Source organism: Acipenser ruthenus, chromosome 32, assembly GCF_902713425.1.
Source record: "Acipenser ruthenus chromosome 32, fAciRut3.2 maternal haplotype, whole genome shotgun sequence".
Taxonomy (NCBI): Eukaryota; Metazoa; Chordata; class Actinopteri; order Acipenseriformes; family Acipenseridae; genus Acipenser; species Acipenser ruthenus.
The window spans coordinates 9,334,306-9,350,375 of record NC_081220.1 but is presented as its reverse complement, the minus strand read 5'-3'; the positions used below and the strand labels follow the sequence as shown (position 1 = coordinate 9,350,375).

Genomic DNA, 16,070 nt, shown 5'->3' with positions numbered 1-16,070 from the left:
TAAGCTTTTACAAGCAAGATTTTTATTTATCAACACACACTTTTTGGCAGTTTCCAGAAAGATACAACTCCAGCTATGAAGATAACCACTGAACACACACCCATTGCAGCTCCCAGAAGGGACCACACATTGAATTGGGCTGCAAGAGAAGAAATAAATAGTTAGAGGAATATAAAGAGAGATATTTATAGATTTAACTTGAACTGCAATTGTGTTCATATCATGCATATTACCGCTTCTAGGCATAAAGTGAAGGGATCCATCTCTCTTCAGCTCAATTGGGCCAGAAGACACAAACACCTTTACTGCACCACCATCCATCCCTTCAGCACTGCGACCTACAGGAGGAATTAGGAGGAGTCCATCAAAACAAATGGACAAAAAATGCATGCTAAATGTCCCCCCCCCCCTTCTTAGACAGAGCTCTTACCAAGCCTCTGTTTCCCTGGAATGCACCGTCTGCTACAGAGGCTGTCTGATGGCCGGTTTGAATCACATATCACAACACTGCAGTGGAAGTAAATCTGAAAGACAGCACACCTTGTCAAGTAAAACAAGCATCAATAGATCAGGCAGTACCATCATCCAATGAGGATTACTGAATTGAAAAACAAATATATTGCATCATAAGTGTTTCTTGCAAAAGTGCAGTTACATGTTTTCATTCCAACTCACTAAAGATTTGAGAACAGCAACTATTCGTTGCTTGCAAAGCAATCCAAACCATGCATTGTGGTACAAGATCCCCATCCCAACAGTCCACTTTACCTGTCCTTTCAGTGCATCCCGGCCGCTTGTGAAGGAAAACATTTTCACTTCAAACCTCTTCAGATGGGAAGGGAACAGCACTCTTGCATTGCTGGACACTGGGTGAAAGATGGTCAAGTACTCATCTGCAGAGTTCTCACAGCTAGAAAGAGAAAGTAGGTCAGGAGCACATCAGCCACAACTCCAATTCCAAGGTTTTGTAACAGCAATATCATATTCCAGCATCTTACCTGTCCACAACGACATCCCACTTTGGAGAGCTATTCCTGTCAACAGAATAGGTTGCCCAGCAGTTCTCCAAAAACAATTCAGCCTGTGGATCCCTGCTGTACAGGAGCTCTACCTCAAAATACAAGGGTCTTCGCAAGTACTTCACAACAGGGTAATCCCGAGCTCCATAGAAGTCATTGTAGGTTGAATCTGCAGAGATGCAAGGGATCTATAGGTGGAAACACACTACTAGAGCATCTATATTACTTCAATTGCCAAGTCCTACCCAATGCAAGCCGCATGATGACTGCAAGGTCCCCCAAGCCAGGCTGGGCTACAGGTGCAGGATTATTCTGGTACAAGAACTGTACTACCTTGGTGTCATTGACCAGGTAGTGACAGGCAACTCTCAACCTGGAAAGAGGAGATGGGGTTAGGAGAGTTTCAGGCTCAACCACAAGGATACTCAATTTGATTGCAATCCTTACCGGTAAGATGTGAACAACACTTCATTCTCATAAGTCAGGAGGTTGTTGTCAAACTGGAAGAGAAATCACAAAAGGCTCAGGTTGCAATGAACTTGTATATTTAGTATGGAGCTGCATACCAAGTTGCAGACTAGCTAATATGGTACTCAGGATCATCCCCAGCTGTGTACTAATTTTGTACCAATTTCACAATTTAAAAATAAAAAGCGTTGGTTATGAATATTGCAATTTCATAATTGAACACTTTTGGGACCTCATGTTTGTTACAGTTAGTATGATACCACAAGTCTGTCTACAGAAACTGCTAGACTAATTTGGTATTGTTTTAGTAACCTCTAGGAGGGCAACAGAAGTAAATTTTGGATTTGTTGCAAATACACATTTGAATACACAGCTGGCGACTCTTGAGCTGCAATTGGTATCAACTCGTGTACTAGTTTAGTCCCATCCTATGTACTAGCCACGGGATCTTCCCCAGTTAGTACGCTCCTTCCAGTTCACGGCCATTGACCCAAAAAGGTCTATAGGCAGCACATGCAATGCCATAACCAAGAGACATGTGTCGCAGCACCTTTGTCAACTGGACAAGCAGTTCAATACAAAAGGTGACATCCTTCAGACGTACACAATTCATGCAAGTAATTCAGCTGATAGAAACACTGGTCACCATGGCTCCCCAGAGTGATCCAGGGGTGTTGGTCAACTTGTCAATATGTTGAACCTCCTCAAAATATGGTTTTAAAAATGTGTCAATACTAACCCGTCTAGTTGTTCCACAGGAGTTGACATTGAAGTAGAAAACCGCATTGATAGCATCAGACTGAAGAGGCCGGCAACTCTGATCCCTTAGAGTTAGTTGACTTGGAGACAAGCTGGGGACAGATTCCACTTTCACAGCGAGAGCTGCCATAGTTCCATTGGTGAAGCAATCTGAAACACAGCATTTGGATCCAGGTTAAGGAAACAGATTATAGCTTCAATACCACTCCATGCAACCTTTGGCCAATCTCAAAAGCAGCTATTCTAAAGAATGCTTGGTCTGCAGGAGAGTTACCAATCATCTTTGTAGGGAAACTGCAGGACAGAGAAAAGTCAGCCACCACAACCATGGTGCCAACATCCTTCAAGGTCAAGTCAAGCCTGCTTCTGATGCCCGAAGAACTGATCACCTACAGAGACAATACATCAGGTCAGTAATGTGTTGAACCCAAGACAACTAAAAACACATTAAAGTTCCATCACTTACTTCATATGTGGCATCAACTGAATTGTATGGCACAGTCATCCAGAAATTGGTAGCATTGGCATTATACTTGTACAGGGCAAGCAGACTTCCACCAAGTTCTCTTGAGGCCACAAAAGGAACCCAGTTGCGACCCATGTTGCCATATGTTACCATGGTATAGAATGCAGCACCATCACAGTAGCCAGTTACTGTAGGTAGAACTGCAAGAGGAAAAGCAGTTGTCAGGGCAATGGACTGGATTGTCAGAAAAAAGTAGTAGTAGACCACAAACAGTCAGGCACTTACTGATGTCTTTGAGAATGGCTTCAACTACAGCAGGATGAGTAAAGGGTGTATTCTCTGGCACTATATTCAGCAAGTAGGTCAGGGGCAGAATGTAGGTTCTGGTGTCTGGAGGAGTTACCTGAAAGAAACATGGGTTTGTAGGATTACACCCAAAGTCAGACAGCAAGCAAGTGTTTTCAAAATGGCAATAGGATGGCTGAACATGTGGGATATTACCTTTTGCTTCACATTGGGGTCCTCAAATGGCACCTGGAGAGTGTAGGTCTTGGATCCATTGGGAAAGACATGCTCCTGGACATTATAACCTTTTAGGTTGGCTTCTGGCACAGTTAACGTCTCTGGTCCAACTATAATTTTGACCAGCTCCACATCAGGCAGGAATGTCCCCAGGGTCACATTGAACACTCTGGCTTTAGGAACAGTGTCTGAAATTAAAGCATGCAGTTAAAATGAAGGCTATGAAGTGGAGCACTGCAACAAATCCCTTTGATTTACTGCATGTGGACAAGTTCTACATACTGTTTGTGACAACTGGTGGCCGAGGCATGAAAGGAGTGGTTATTGGATGAAGTACTGTGTACTTGGTCTTCTCAGGCCCATCTTGCCAGGTATGCTCCAGCATTGGTTCAATAGAGTAAGAGATCACATAGGTGTTGTCCAATACATGGCTCTGAAAGCACAGAAGCATCTTAGGAGGAAAGCTTTAACATGAGAAGGATTTAGAAGATGTTGAACTTCTACATACCTTGTAATATCCACCATCAGCTCCCACAGGAATTTTTACAGTGATTAGCTGGGGACCGACATCCAGTTTATAATCTCTACTATGAATCGTTGCAGGGTCAAGCTTGCGGCCATCAACTCCCATTTGAACATCAAGGGTAGTAATTTGTGGTGTTGGAACAAGGGGAGGTAGAACACGGGGAACATTCCATGTAATCATCTGTTCTGTGAAGGCTGTTCCATCTGACAAAAAGGAACACCATAGACTTGGTATAGAAAACTCACACTTAAACCTAGAACAGTTCTTGAGCACCATTGCCCTCTATAATCTTACTCACCAGTAGGACATGTAACTGCAGTGTCCACCATCATGACCATCCATCTTTGCTTATAAAAGGTGGTTGATCTTAGCACAGCCATTGGTACAGTTTGGATCTGTTAGAGAGGAGGGGGAACTTTTACTAAAATAAAAGACTAAATCTACCTTCACTGTCTGGATATACTGTACTAGACAACAATGAAGCCCAGACTACTTACCACCTGAGGCTGGCTTTCTGTGGAGTTGTATGCAGCTCTAACCAGAATTCGAGTTGGTGTAGTGTTTATGCCATAGCCATTTGTCATGGCCTGAGCAACAGTCATGGTTGTCTTTCTATTTGCTGGGAGATGGAACACAACTTTCCAGATGCTGTTGTCAGCAGCAGTTGCCTAGCAAAGAGAAAACCCCATTAGAATAGGGAGTTTGAACACAAAGCATCCCCAGTCTAAAGGATTTGTCACAGCAGATGGTTTGTTTAATAAAACATGAACTAAAACTGAAGGGTGAAATGTATCACTGAAACCGTTATATGATCAAACGTCTCTAATGGAACAGAGAATCCTCAAATACAACTGCATACGAAAGAGCCTACGTGAAAGCATGTGGTCTGGATCGGATACAGGCAGAGTTTGTAGCCACTCATTTGTACTGGACCTTAATATCAGTGTACCAAAACTTTAGGATAATACTTGAAATTGCTCCTATACAGCAGACTTCAAAAAGGTATATCAGGACACATTTATCATGAAGGGTTTATAACCCTGCACATATGAAGCCACTACCTAAGTGGTTGAAATACAAAGCTTACACACTGACAAGAAAGTGTTAACTTCACCACAATCATGTTTTACCACAACAAATCACAGAATACGTATACAAAGCCAATGCCTTAAATGTTACACAATTCCAATATGACCACCCTCTTGGGAGACAGGTTAAAGTTAAGGGGGCCGTTAGATTTCGCTTCAACTAGATGAGACAGTAGATTAGACCTCAATTAGGCAAGACCAAGGGGATGTGAATGAAGCAAATGCAAAGTCACATGATTCTACCTCAGGGTATGCAAGGGACCAATCAGGATCATCTTGAACAAAGTTTGGCTCAATAAGTGGCACCCCTCTTCTCACAGAAACCTAAAGAGAATTCACATTAGTCATGAGTGAAGCACTTCTGTAATGACAATTAAAATACCCACACAACCCAACAAGTTATACTGAACAGCATTATCACATCCTGACAGCCCTTACCTCCATGTAGTTTCTTTCACACAGAATCTCCCTCTCTGCCCATGGAGAATAGCGGCATGTCATGCTCTGAACATAGGAGGAAGCTGAAGTCATAGCACTGTTTGAGAAGACACTGATTTGTACTGTCAGCTTGTAGGTCTCATCATTCTGGAAACAAAGGCTAAAGTTAGTCCCAGCATGTCACCATTAGAAACACGTTTAAAAAGAAATATAATTAAAACTCACTGTGTTCTGAGCAAAGCAGCTCAACACAGAAGCAAGGAACTTGGCATTTCCCAAGAAGTCAACGGTTAAGCTATATCCACACTGTGCGGCCAGTCTTGGAGAGAGGGACACAAGCGCCCCCTTATTGTCTATGGAAAATAAATTAAGTTGGCCTTTTAAGAAACTGTACACGTGATCAAGCAAGGTAGAGATATAACAAAGTGAACACCCCCACCACCACGTTCCATAAGCAATTTTGTAAAAACGAGTTATATTAATAGAATTGTACACCCATTCGGAACAGTATGTTTAGAGTAAATAATTTATATTTCGGCGTACTTGCAGTCAACAAATCTGACTTAGGTTGTAGCAGCACAGGTCTATTTAGGGTGATCAGCAACATGCTTTTAAAGTTAACGCAAGAGTTTCATACTCTGCATTTGAAAAAAACGAAGCCTTACAGCGCAGGAGTACTCTGTTCTTAATTCAGGTTATTACATTACGACTCAACAGGCTTTATACATCAAAAGCTTTCCATTCAAGAAAATTGATCACTCACCAATCACATTGATACGAAAATACTTTCCAACAAAAGACTTATCCAACATCATCATCATAACACTCCCTTGACAGTCTGTCTTCACCGAGCCTGCAGAAGACAACGATACATGAAAACACACAACCGGCAAATAAACAGCAAGCTAAAAGAACAGATGTGCTGAAGCGACCGTTAACGTACCTAGAGGGGGGTTCTGCGTCCAAACTTCAGTGACTAACACTGCTAACAGCAATGTTATTCTGCATTGGAAAAAAAAACCACGCAAGTGAGACACACACAATAAAATGAACGTTTCTAAAGTAGAGAAAAGATCAACAATTACCCAAATCTAAGACAACACGGCATCATTAAATCCAAGGCAGCCCCGACCGTGAACTTCTTTCACCGTTAGAAAGACACAATAATAAAAACAAACCCGCCAGTAGCTGAGTTTGGTGTTCCTTAGTGCGCAATGGGTTTATAAAGAGGTTCAGGTGCTAATGGGAGCTAATTGGCTGCAATTGATGCGCGCACCTCTTTCATATTAGTCCTCTAATTTTCAATCAGTATGTTAATTAAAATAAATAATAATAATAATAATAATAATAATAATAATAATAATAATAATAATAATAACCCATTTAGAAGATTGTACTTTGAATTAAAGTTTGGCAGAAGTACGTGCGGAACAAACTGGACTGTCACCGACAAGGACTGTCTGATTAAAGGCTCAGCTATGGAGGCATGTAGTAAACAAACCCCAATGAATAATAAAAAGCAGGCCGCGCAAATGAAGAAACACATTTATATCATGCAGGAATCCAGGCAGGTGTGTTGCCTGCGCCAGTTTGAGGGGACGAGAATGACAGCTCGAGTTCTGATGTTAACATCCACAAGTCAATTACCCATTTTTACAATTTCACCAGACTGATAGGTAGGCTAAGCAGACATTAAAGGAGACAATTTATTTGAGGCCACTTGATTTAAGAAACAGTGCAAAGCATCTCTTTTGCATGTCAGATTTACCATGACAGGGGCAGTCCCGGGGAATAGAATGACCAAGAGTCAAATGGAAAGCACAGCGCTTAACCTGAAATACAACGCGCAGTATTGATTTAGAACAGACTAAACACAAATCGGATGACGTGTTGGAAATTTGAATTGTAATCAATTTATTTAAGATTTGAAGTTCCCATTTCAATTATTGAGCTTAATTACATTCATTCTTTTATGTATAATTAATTCACTTGGTGTGTTGAGCATTTTCAATTTGGCATATTATCTTCGAGTCTTGAGCTTTGTCTATTTGACAGCTGTTATTTCAATTCAAATGTTGAACTTTGTCGTTGATGTTTGACGCTCCGGCTTTTGCAGTTCACATTTTTGTTACATTCCACCTCTCATAGGTTTGAACACAAACGGTTTTATTTGTGAAATTGTCAGATTGTTTATTGTGTATCCAGCGCTCATCTGAACTAACTGGTTCAGTAGTCTGTTCCCGTGAATAGACAGCACATGTCTGAGGGGGTGTGTTCTGTACAGCTGTGCATTTGAGTAAAGTTTGTCGCGGAGTTTTAAACGTTCCCATGGCAACTGAGTCAACAAAACCAACATCATCACGCATTGAGACGCAAGCTAAGGGCTAAGAAGTAAATGGTAAAAAGTGAAAGCAGTGTGAGTCAGTGGAATTTTTTGATTGTTTGATTTTATCAAATCTTCACGATAATCATGTATGTTCTGTAAATGTGGAATGCAATTAGTTGATATGTAAAAGCATGAATAAATGAATGGTGTCTATTCCTAACGCATCGGTAAAGTTCAGTATAGTGCCGCTTATGTAGCAGCAAGCAGGCTTGTTCCGTCGTCTTGATATCACTATGTAACACAATTTTTGTTCCTGGGTAGTAGGTGTTATTTCCTAATTGCTTATGCCTCAAAAGTATAGAAAATGGCTACTATTCCCCACAAACTTTGCTTTTGTGACCAGGACAGTGATATTTTGAAATTTACCTTTTTCCAATGAGAAAACGGACGAATTTGTGTCTTTTGGTTCACATAAGTCAGAAAAAAACAACATATGAATCCAAATTAACATGTATTTATACTAAAGTAATACAAAAATGACTACAACATATTTAGAAGCGAGTAGTTTTTCGAGATTTACGATTATACTGTAAATCACTTTCACGAATCAGCCCCCAGATGTAGTCTCCCATCATATTCTCGTTATACTGTCCTTGGTAGCGGCGTTCAAAGTCCATTATATCCTGGTGGAAGCGCTCGCCTCCAGGATATAATTGCACTCCAGGATCTTCTTTATCTGTGGTCTGACGAAGACACCGGCTTTGAACTTTGCCTCAGACAGCTTAGGGAAGAAGTCTTGATGGTACCTGAAAGACCCTTCTCTTTACTTCTAAAGACGGCTGCTCTCTCTCCGGAGGAGTGGGTACGGGGAGCTCATGGCAGTGTGGCACCGGGGCGATGGATGAAGGAAGGTCCGGATACGTGATAGCAGGTGCATTCTTGCCAGTCCGACATTTGGAAGGGTCCACCATGCAGAAGTAGCATTTGCTTGAGTGGTCAGTGGGTTCCCGCCAAATTCTTGGGATAGCGAACTTCATGGCTCTCTTTTCCCCTCTGTACCATCCTACAAAAATACATTTATTTCACCCATGACTAATGTGTAAGAGATTCTCGCAACATTTTTCATATATGATATATTTATTCAATAACATTGAAAATTGTAAAACATTTTAAAATTAAAAACTTTTACAATTTTAAAAATTTTAACAAATTTTATAACATAAAATTCCGAGCAACAATTGTCCATCTTACCTTCCAGAGTTTTTTTGGAGTGCTCGCAGGTGTAATGAGGTGCCCAGAGTTTGTCTTGATCCCCGACAGGCATGCCGAAATATGCCTTGTAGGCCTCACACATCTTAGCAGATGATTCCACGGAGTACTTGTTCGCTCTTGTCTTGATACATTGGCCGCAGACATAGCAAAATGCGTCTGCCGGATGGTTGCAGCCTCTTGATGCCATCTCAGAAAAATGCAGATATGTATCCACTTATGGCAGCTGGAACTAAACTGAACTGGTGGGCTTAAGGCCCCTGTATTTATTATTATTATTATTATTTATTTCTTAGCAGACGCCCTTATCCAGGGCGACTTACAATCGTAAGCAAATACATTTCAAGCGTTACAATACAAGTAATACAATAAGAGCAAGAAATACAATAACTTTTGTTCAAGTAAAGTACAAGTTTGACAAACCACAATTCAATAATACAGCAGGTAATAGTGATAGTTACATCAGGATATGATTAAATAGTGATAGTTAGATCAGGATGTGATTAAATACAAAGTACTACAGGTTAAAAACTTGGCAGATTACAGTATTCTGAAGTACAGGATTAAATGCAGTAAAATAGGGGCAGATAAGAGCAAAATAAAGCACATTTACATGAAGGGTGATAGTGTCCCAGGATACAAACAGAGGAGTTCTACAGGTGCTCTTTGAAGAGGTGAGTCTTAAGGAGGCGCCGGAATGTGGTCAGGGACTGGGCAGTCCTGACATCTGTAGGAAGGTCATTCCACCACTGCGGAGCAAGGGTGGAGAAGGAGCGGGCTTTGGAGGCAGGGGAGCGTAGCGGTGGTAGAGCTAGTCTTCTAGTGCAGGCGGAGCGGAGAGGTCGAGTGGGGGTGTAGGGAGAGATGAGGGTCTGGAGGTAGCTGGGTGCAGACTGGTCAAGGCATCTGTAAGCTAGTACAAGAGTCTTGAACTGGATGCGAGCGGTGATCGGGAGCCAGTGGAGCGAGCGGAGTAGTGGAGTAGCGTGGGCGAAGCGAGGCAGAGAGAACACTAGGCGGGCAGCAGAGTTCTGGATGAGCTGGAGCGGACGGGTGGCGGACGCAGGGAGGCCAGCCAGGAGGGAGTTGCAGTAGTCTAGGCGGGAGAGTACCAGGGCCTGGACCAGGAGCTGGGTAGCATAGTTGGTGAGGAAGGGTCGGATTCTTCGGATGTTGCTCAGGAAGAATCGGCAAGTACGTGCCAGAGTGGAGATGTGCTGGGAATAAGAGAGGCAGGGGTCCAGGGTGACTCCAAGGTTCTTAGCTGAGGAAGAGGGAGAGAGTGTGGTAGATTCCAGAGGAACAGAGATGGAGAGATCAGAGGAGGGGGAGGAGGAGGGAAAGAAAAGGAGGTCAGATTTAGAGAGGTTGAGTTTGAGGTGATGCGAGTGCATCCAGCAGGAAATAGCAGACAGACAGGTAGAGATACGGGAGGAGATGGTGGAGTCAGAGGTGGGGAAGGAGAGGAAAATCTGAGCATCATCAGCATAGAAATGGTATGAGAAACCATAGGATGCGATGAGGGGGCCCAGGGAGCGGGTGTAGAGAGAGAACAGGAGAGGACCCAAGACTGACCCTTGGGGGACTCCAGTTAAGAGAGGGTGAGGTGTGGAGGTTGCTCCACGTCAGGTTACCTGGTAAGTGCGGTTGGAGAGGTAGGAGGAGAACCAGGCCAGAGCAGTGCCAGAGATCCCCAGGTCAGCAAGAGATGATAGTAGAATAGAGTGATCAACAGTGTCAAAAGCAGCAGAGAGGTCGAGGAGAATTAGGACAGAGGAGAGAGAGGCAGCTCGGGCACATTTAAGTGAGTTGGTGACAGACAGGAGGGCGGTTTCAGTAGAGTGAGCAGAGCGGAAGCCAGATTGGAGAGGGTCAAGCAGAGAGTGGTTGGACAGGAAAGCAGAGAGCTACTACTATTTATATTACTGGAAAGTTCTAGAAAGTTCTAGAAGTTACTCCAAGTTTACTCAGCACTGAATCTATCTGGAATGTTCTGGAAAATAGGTACATTTCAAAATATCACTGTCCTGTTCACAAAAGCAAAGTTTGTGGGGAATAATAGCCATTTTCTATACTTTTGAGGCATAAGCAATTAGGAAATAACACTTACTACCCAGGAACCAAAAAAAAAAAAAAATTGTTACACGGTGATATCTGCCTCCGGTGGCTTCTTTGAGGATTGCGAACAAATTATGACTGAAAAAAGATCAAGAATGTACCAATCTGGCGCGAAGAAGCGTAAAAAGAAAAAAAAACAGAGGAAGAAAAACAACATGAGAAAGGTATTGTAAGAAGCCAACTCTTGGTAAGAATCAATGTTAAGTGAATTTGTCATTTATATTGTTGTTTTTCCCCTGCGCAATGTGATGTTTAGCTGCAATACGTTTTGATAAAGCCTTTTTTCATGTAGAATGTTTTGATGCCAGCAGAGCAAAAATACAATTACCTGTTTTTATGGTGACATTAAATGTGTAGCTAAACCGGGATAGCTAGCTGTATGTTTGTTTGTTTTTTTCTTGTCACTTTAACTGGACAGTCAGCTCGTCCAAGTATCCCCCTACCTGCCATAGCATAGCGTTTTATTACAGCATAGTGGCTGTGTATTTGCATGTATAGCAACCCGGCCTGTGCGCCAGGCAGCACCGGGACCTCTGCGACCGGTTTCCCCCTGCCTGAAGTACTGTACTACTTCCTATCATCGATTTATACAGACAAAAGAATATTAGAATTGAGAGAGAAACTGTGTGCTAAACTCGTTCAAAGCACGAGTCACAGTGTCAGCACCAGTCCCAGTGTCAGCACCAGTCCCAGTGTCAGCACCAGTCCCAGCAGTATCAGCACCAGTCTTACCAGTCCCAGCAGTGTAAGGCAACTTAAGTAGCAGTGAACCAAATGCAAGTCAATAAAGGTATGAACCCATCTACTTATTAATAGTGATGTTATATTCTTGTCCTTTTAAAATCACATATTTCTGACAGTGTGAATATGGTCATTGTAGGTTGCTGTGGTTTTGCTGGGAGACAATTCGTTTTAATCTTTGAAATAATATGGGTCATCAAATTTTAACATTAACATCACCATCCAAGAGACTTAATATTGCTTTGCAGTTTACATGAACAGTATTCAGGCTTTGTAAGATGATAACTTTTACCTTTGTAACATGAACAGGATCTGCAAGAGGTTTGTTCAACTTTTTTTTTTTGCCTCAGTAAAAATCTAAATGTTTATTTGTACATTGTATGTTTGCTCGTACATATGTGTGCTCTTACAAACGTTTCAAGAAAGACAGTAGTCTTAAGCCTATGTTGCTTTGATGTCGTGCCAAGTGGAGTGGGCTAATTGGGGGGGGGGGGGTTCAAACCAAATCCTGCTTAGGGCCCCCAAAAGGCTAGTAACAGTCCTGTCTATTACCAGTACAAAACACACACACACACACACACACACACACACACACACACACACACACACACACACACATACACACAGAGGCAGCAGTTGTACAGTGTTATACAAGGAAAATAACAAGATATACTCATGACACATTAAGTGTTGAGATGACGATATCACATTATTTTTACATTAGTAGCCTATTATTTATTTTACAGTTGTCACACACAGCCTACATAAAATAATAATAATAATACACATTTCAAGAATCACAAATGTATACAAATTCTGCCACCCTTTAATACAGTTGGGTTTTTACTGGAACAATCTAGGAGGTAAAGTACTTGCTAGCTGTCTGTCTGTCCATCCATCTAGTGCAGGAGTTGTTAACCCATGGTCCTAAAGAGAGCCTCAATCCTGCAGCGGCTCCCCTATAACTTTCCTGCCGTATCGGAGCGCCTGTCAGTCTGCGAGTGAACGGCGGTGTGAGCCGTGTCTTAGAGCGCATAACCTTCAAAGTAAAAAAATAAGATCCATATTAATTTGGAATAGCATTAAAAAATTGATGCAGACGTCTTCTTTTCATCCTTTCTTCATTCATCCCTTCCTCTTTTCTTTTGATATTTAGCAGAGAAATTGAACTTTTTATAGACCTCCTCGGAGTCTCCTCCCCACTCCCTCCCTCGCTTCTGAGCTCCGTCAGCGGGAACAGTCCCGGGTTTTGTCCCCCGCCTTTAGCGCACAATGCCCCGGCTTGGCCCGTGTGGGTTTCCCGTCGCAGCCCCCAAGTGCTTCGTAGGCAGTTGCCCTCTATAATAGGCGCAGTCGAGCCGAAAGAGAGCACCAGACTCCAGCGGAGAGATAGCAGCAGCAGCGCCGCACACGAATACACCCGGCACAGAGTAGAAATGGGGACTCGGTCGAATTTACGAAGCGGTTCCCGTACTCGAAATGTCAAAGTTAAGTAAAAATAAATACTGAATCTTATAGCAGTATGGATTTACATTGACAATGACGTGTTTTATTTATTTATTTATTGTCATTATTTTAAGTCTTTGTTAAGTTTAACACGCAGTGAGGAGCAACTTATAACATAAATGAGCAGATAGACTTTGTTTGTTTATTTTTTTTTATCTCTTTTCAAATATTCATTTATGTACTTTGAAATGTTATATATTTGATCATTCACATATATATTCAACAAAATCTATATTATATTATTAAATATACGGGTTTGGTCTATGTATGTATTTCTTTGTATCGCTTGTTTTGAGTTTGCGAACATGGTCTTTTAGTATTCCTTATTTTTAGTCGTTTTTCCGTTTGATAGAAATGTCAGACATGCTCAATCCATATCAGGGTCTGCTGCTGTGTATTATAAAGAAATTTCAGACATGCTCAATGAATATCAGGGTCTGCTGCTGTGTATTATAAAGAGATTTCAGACATGCTCAATCAATATCAGGGTCTGCTGCTGTGTATTATAAAGAGATTTCAGACATGCTCAATCAATATCAGGGTCTGCTGCTGTGTATTATAAAGATATTTCAGACATGCTCAATCAATATCAGGGTCTGCTGCTGTGTATTATAAAGTGATTTCAGACATGCTCAATCAATATCAGGGTCTGCTGCTGTGTATTATAAAGAGATTTCAGACATGCTCAAACAATATCAGTATCTGCTGCTGTGTAATATAAAGATATTTCAGACATGCTCAATCAATATCAGGGTCTGCTGCTGTGTATTATAAAGATATTTCAGACATGTTCAATCAATATCAGGGTCTGCTGCTGTGTATTATAAAGTGATTTCAGACATGCTCAATCCATATCAGTATCTGCTGCTGTGTATTATAAAGAGATTTCAGACATGCTCAATCAATATCAGTATCTGCTGCTGTGTATTATAAAGAGATTTCAGATGTCTCAATCAATATCTGGAGCAGCAGTGTGGAGTAGTGGTCAGGGGGGCTCTGTTCTCTTGACCGGAGGCTCTTGTGTGGGTTCAGTCCCAGGTGGGGACACACACACTGCTGCTGTACCCTTGAGCAAGCAGGTACTTTACGTAGATTGCTCCATTAAAAAACCCAACTGTATAAATGGGTAATTGTATGTAAATAATAATATCACAATTGTAAGTCACCCTGGATACGGGTGTCTGCTAAGAAATAAAATATCAGAGTCTGCTAAACAGTAGAATGTATGCTGTGCCATAGGAGTCTCATTGAAACTGGCAGAGTCTTTTTTTACTGAAGTTTTGCCATAGGAGGGAGTCTCATTGAAACTGCTGTGCCATAGGAGTCTCATATAATCTGCTGTGCCATAGGAGTCTCATTGAAACTGCTGTGCAATGTGGAGTCTCATTGAAACTGCTGTGCAATAGGGAGTCTCATTGAAACTGCTGTGAAATAGGGAGTCTCATTAAAACTGCTGTGCAATAGGGAGTCTTATTGAAACTGGCATAGTCTTTTTTAACTGAAGTTTATGCCATAGGGCTTCATCAGCAGGTTACGAGCTGACAAGCTAATTATTAAGTTGTATACCCTCTGTGTGTGTGTGTGTGTGTGTGTGTGTGTGTTCGTGTCTCAGTGAGTGTGTGTGTGTGTTTCCCTGTGTGTACGCGTGTTCATGTCTCTCTGTGTGTCAGTGTGCGTATTTCTCTGTGCATGTGTCACTGTGTGCGTGTTTTAGAATGTGCACCTGTGTCTCTGCGTGTCTATGATGTAAACCAATCATTCTGGTTTTCAAACAGCTTGCAGGGCAATAGTGAATCACTCAAATTGTGAATGAATGTGTAAATAAATAAATTAAACAAACTAATGAGAGAGTGGGTGGGAGAGGGAGGGAGGAAAAGGAAGTGAGAGAAAGAACAGCAAGAGGGAAAGCGAGAACGAGTGACTCGTTTGGAAGTGTAAAGGGATGAACCAATGAATGAATCAACAAATTAATCACTGGAATTCTGGAGACTGAAAGACAGATAGAAGTTTATAACAGTTTGTCTGAGGGATGCTGTGACAGGAAATGACCGAGGTTGAGACTCAGAAACAGTTTAAACGTTCAAAAATAAAGTTTTTAATAAACAAAAATACAAAATAAACCAGCACAAGGGCCAAACAAAAAGGTTTTAAACATAAAATAAACACAAACCAAAAAAAGCAAAACTTACAAAAATAAAGGTTTCCAGGCTGGGCGTTGCCTTCACTGGATTCAAAAACAAACAAACAGAAAACCAGCACACACAAACCAGTCTTGTTTCTTCTTCTAGAACACTCCCCCTAGCCAGGGCCTCTCCCCTGGCTTTTATCCCCTGTGGCTGGAGCCCAATTAATCAATAATTGCTGATTATTCAATTAGGGCTCCAGCCACATTCTCACATGTTTTCCTGGCACGGAGGAATTTAACCCCCTCCCTGCCAGTCCCACCCACGTTCATAAAGACGGGGCAGTCCCCCGTCACAGATGCCTTTTCAAGCAGTCACCCCCTCAAATGTTAACATCAAAGCATATCAAAGTTTAGTTTCTTTTTTTTTTGGAATCGTCAATTATTTTTACCCCGTGATTTCTCCCCAATTTGGAATGCCCAATTGTTTTTAAGACAGCCCCTGTGTCACTGACAGGGGCTGTCTTAAAAACTTAAAAATCGTCAATTATTTTTACCCCGTGATTTCTCCCCAATTTGGAATGCCCAATTGTTTTTAAGACAGCCCCTGTCTCACTGATTCTACAACCCCCCACCCCACCTCCCCACCTCCCCCCCCACCCCCGCAGTGAAGCCTCCTCGGCTGGGAGAGGCTGGAGACAG

General features: G+C 41.9%; 3 protein-coding genes across 3 annotated transcripts; all 3 read right to left on the bottom strand.

Annotated features, from left to right (window-relative positions):
- Window positions 1–1,514, bottom strand: LOC131702987 (zona pellucida sperm-binding protein 2-like). The gene is made up of 7 exons (XM_059005864.1): window positions 1,467–1,514; window positions 1,265–1,392; window positions 999–1,188; window positions 769–910; window positions 431–524; window positions 234–338; window positions 1–139 (listed from the first exon to the last, which is right to left on the bottom strand). The coding sequence occupies exons 2-7, from the start codon at window positions 1,278–1,280 to the stop codon at window positions 30–32; spliced, it is 657 nt and encodes a 218-aa protein (XP_058861847.1). The 5' UTR covers window positions 1,281–1,392; window positions 1,467–1,514; the 3' UTR covers window positions 1–29.
- Window positions 1,515–2,933: 1,419 nt separating this feature from the next.
- On the bottom strand, window positions 2,934–3,961 carry LOC131703116 (uncharacterized). Its single transcript, XM_059005981.1, has 5 exons — window positions 3,743–3,961; window positions 3,517–3,667; window positions 3,214–3,422; window positions 2,994–3,115; window positions 2,934–2,946 (listed from the first exon to the last, which is right to left on the bottom strand). Exons 1-5 carry the CDS (start codon window positions 3,938–3,940, stop codon window positions 2,934–2,936), a joined length of 693 nt encoding a protein of 230 aa, XP_058861964.1. The 5' UTR covers window positions 3,941–3,961.
- An 89-nt stretch (window positions 3,962–4,050) lies between these two features.
- On the bottom strand, window positions 4,051–6,465 carry LOC131703115 (uncharacterized). Its single transcript, XM_059005980.1, has 8 exons — window positions 6,372–6,465; window positions 6,230–6,288; window positions 6,050–6,139; window positions 5,512–5,639; window positions 5,287–5,433; window positions 5,092–5,172; window positions 4,258–4,428; window positions 4,051–4,155 (listed from the first exon to the last, which is right to left on the bottom strand). Exons 1-8 carry the CDS (start codon window positions 6,395–6,397, stop codon window positions 4,051–4,053), a joined length of 807 nt encoding a protein of 268 aa, XP_058861963.1. The 5' UTR covers window positions 6,398–6,465.
- Window positions 6,466–16,070: the final 9,605 nt, after the last annotated feature.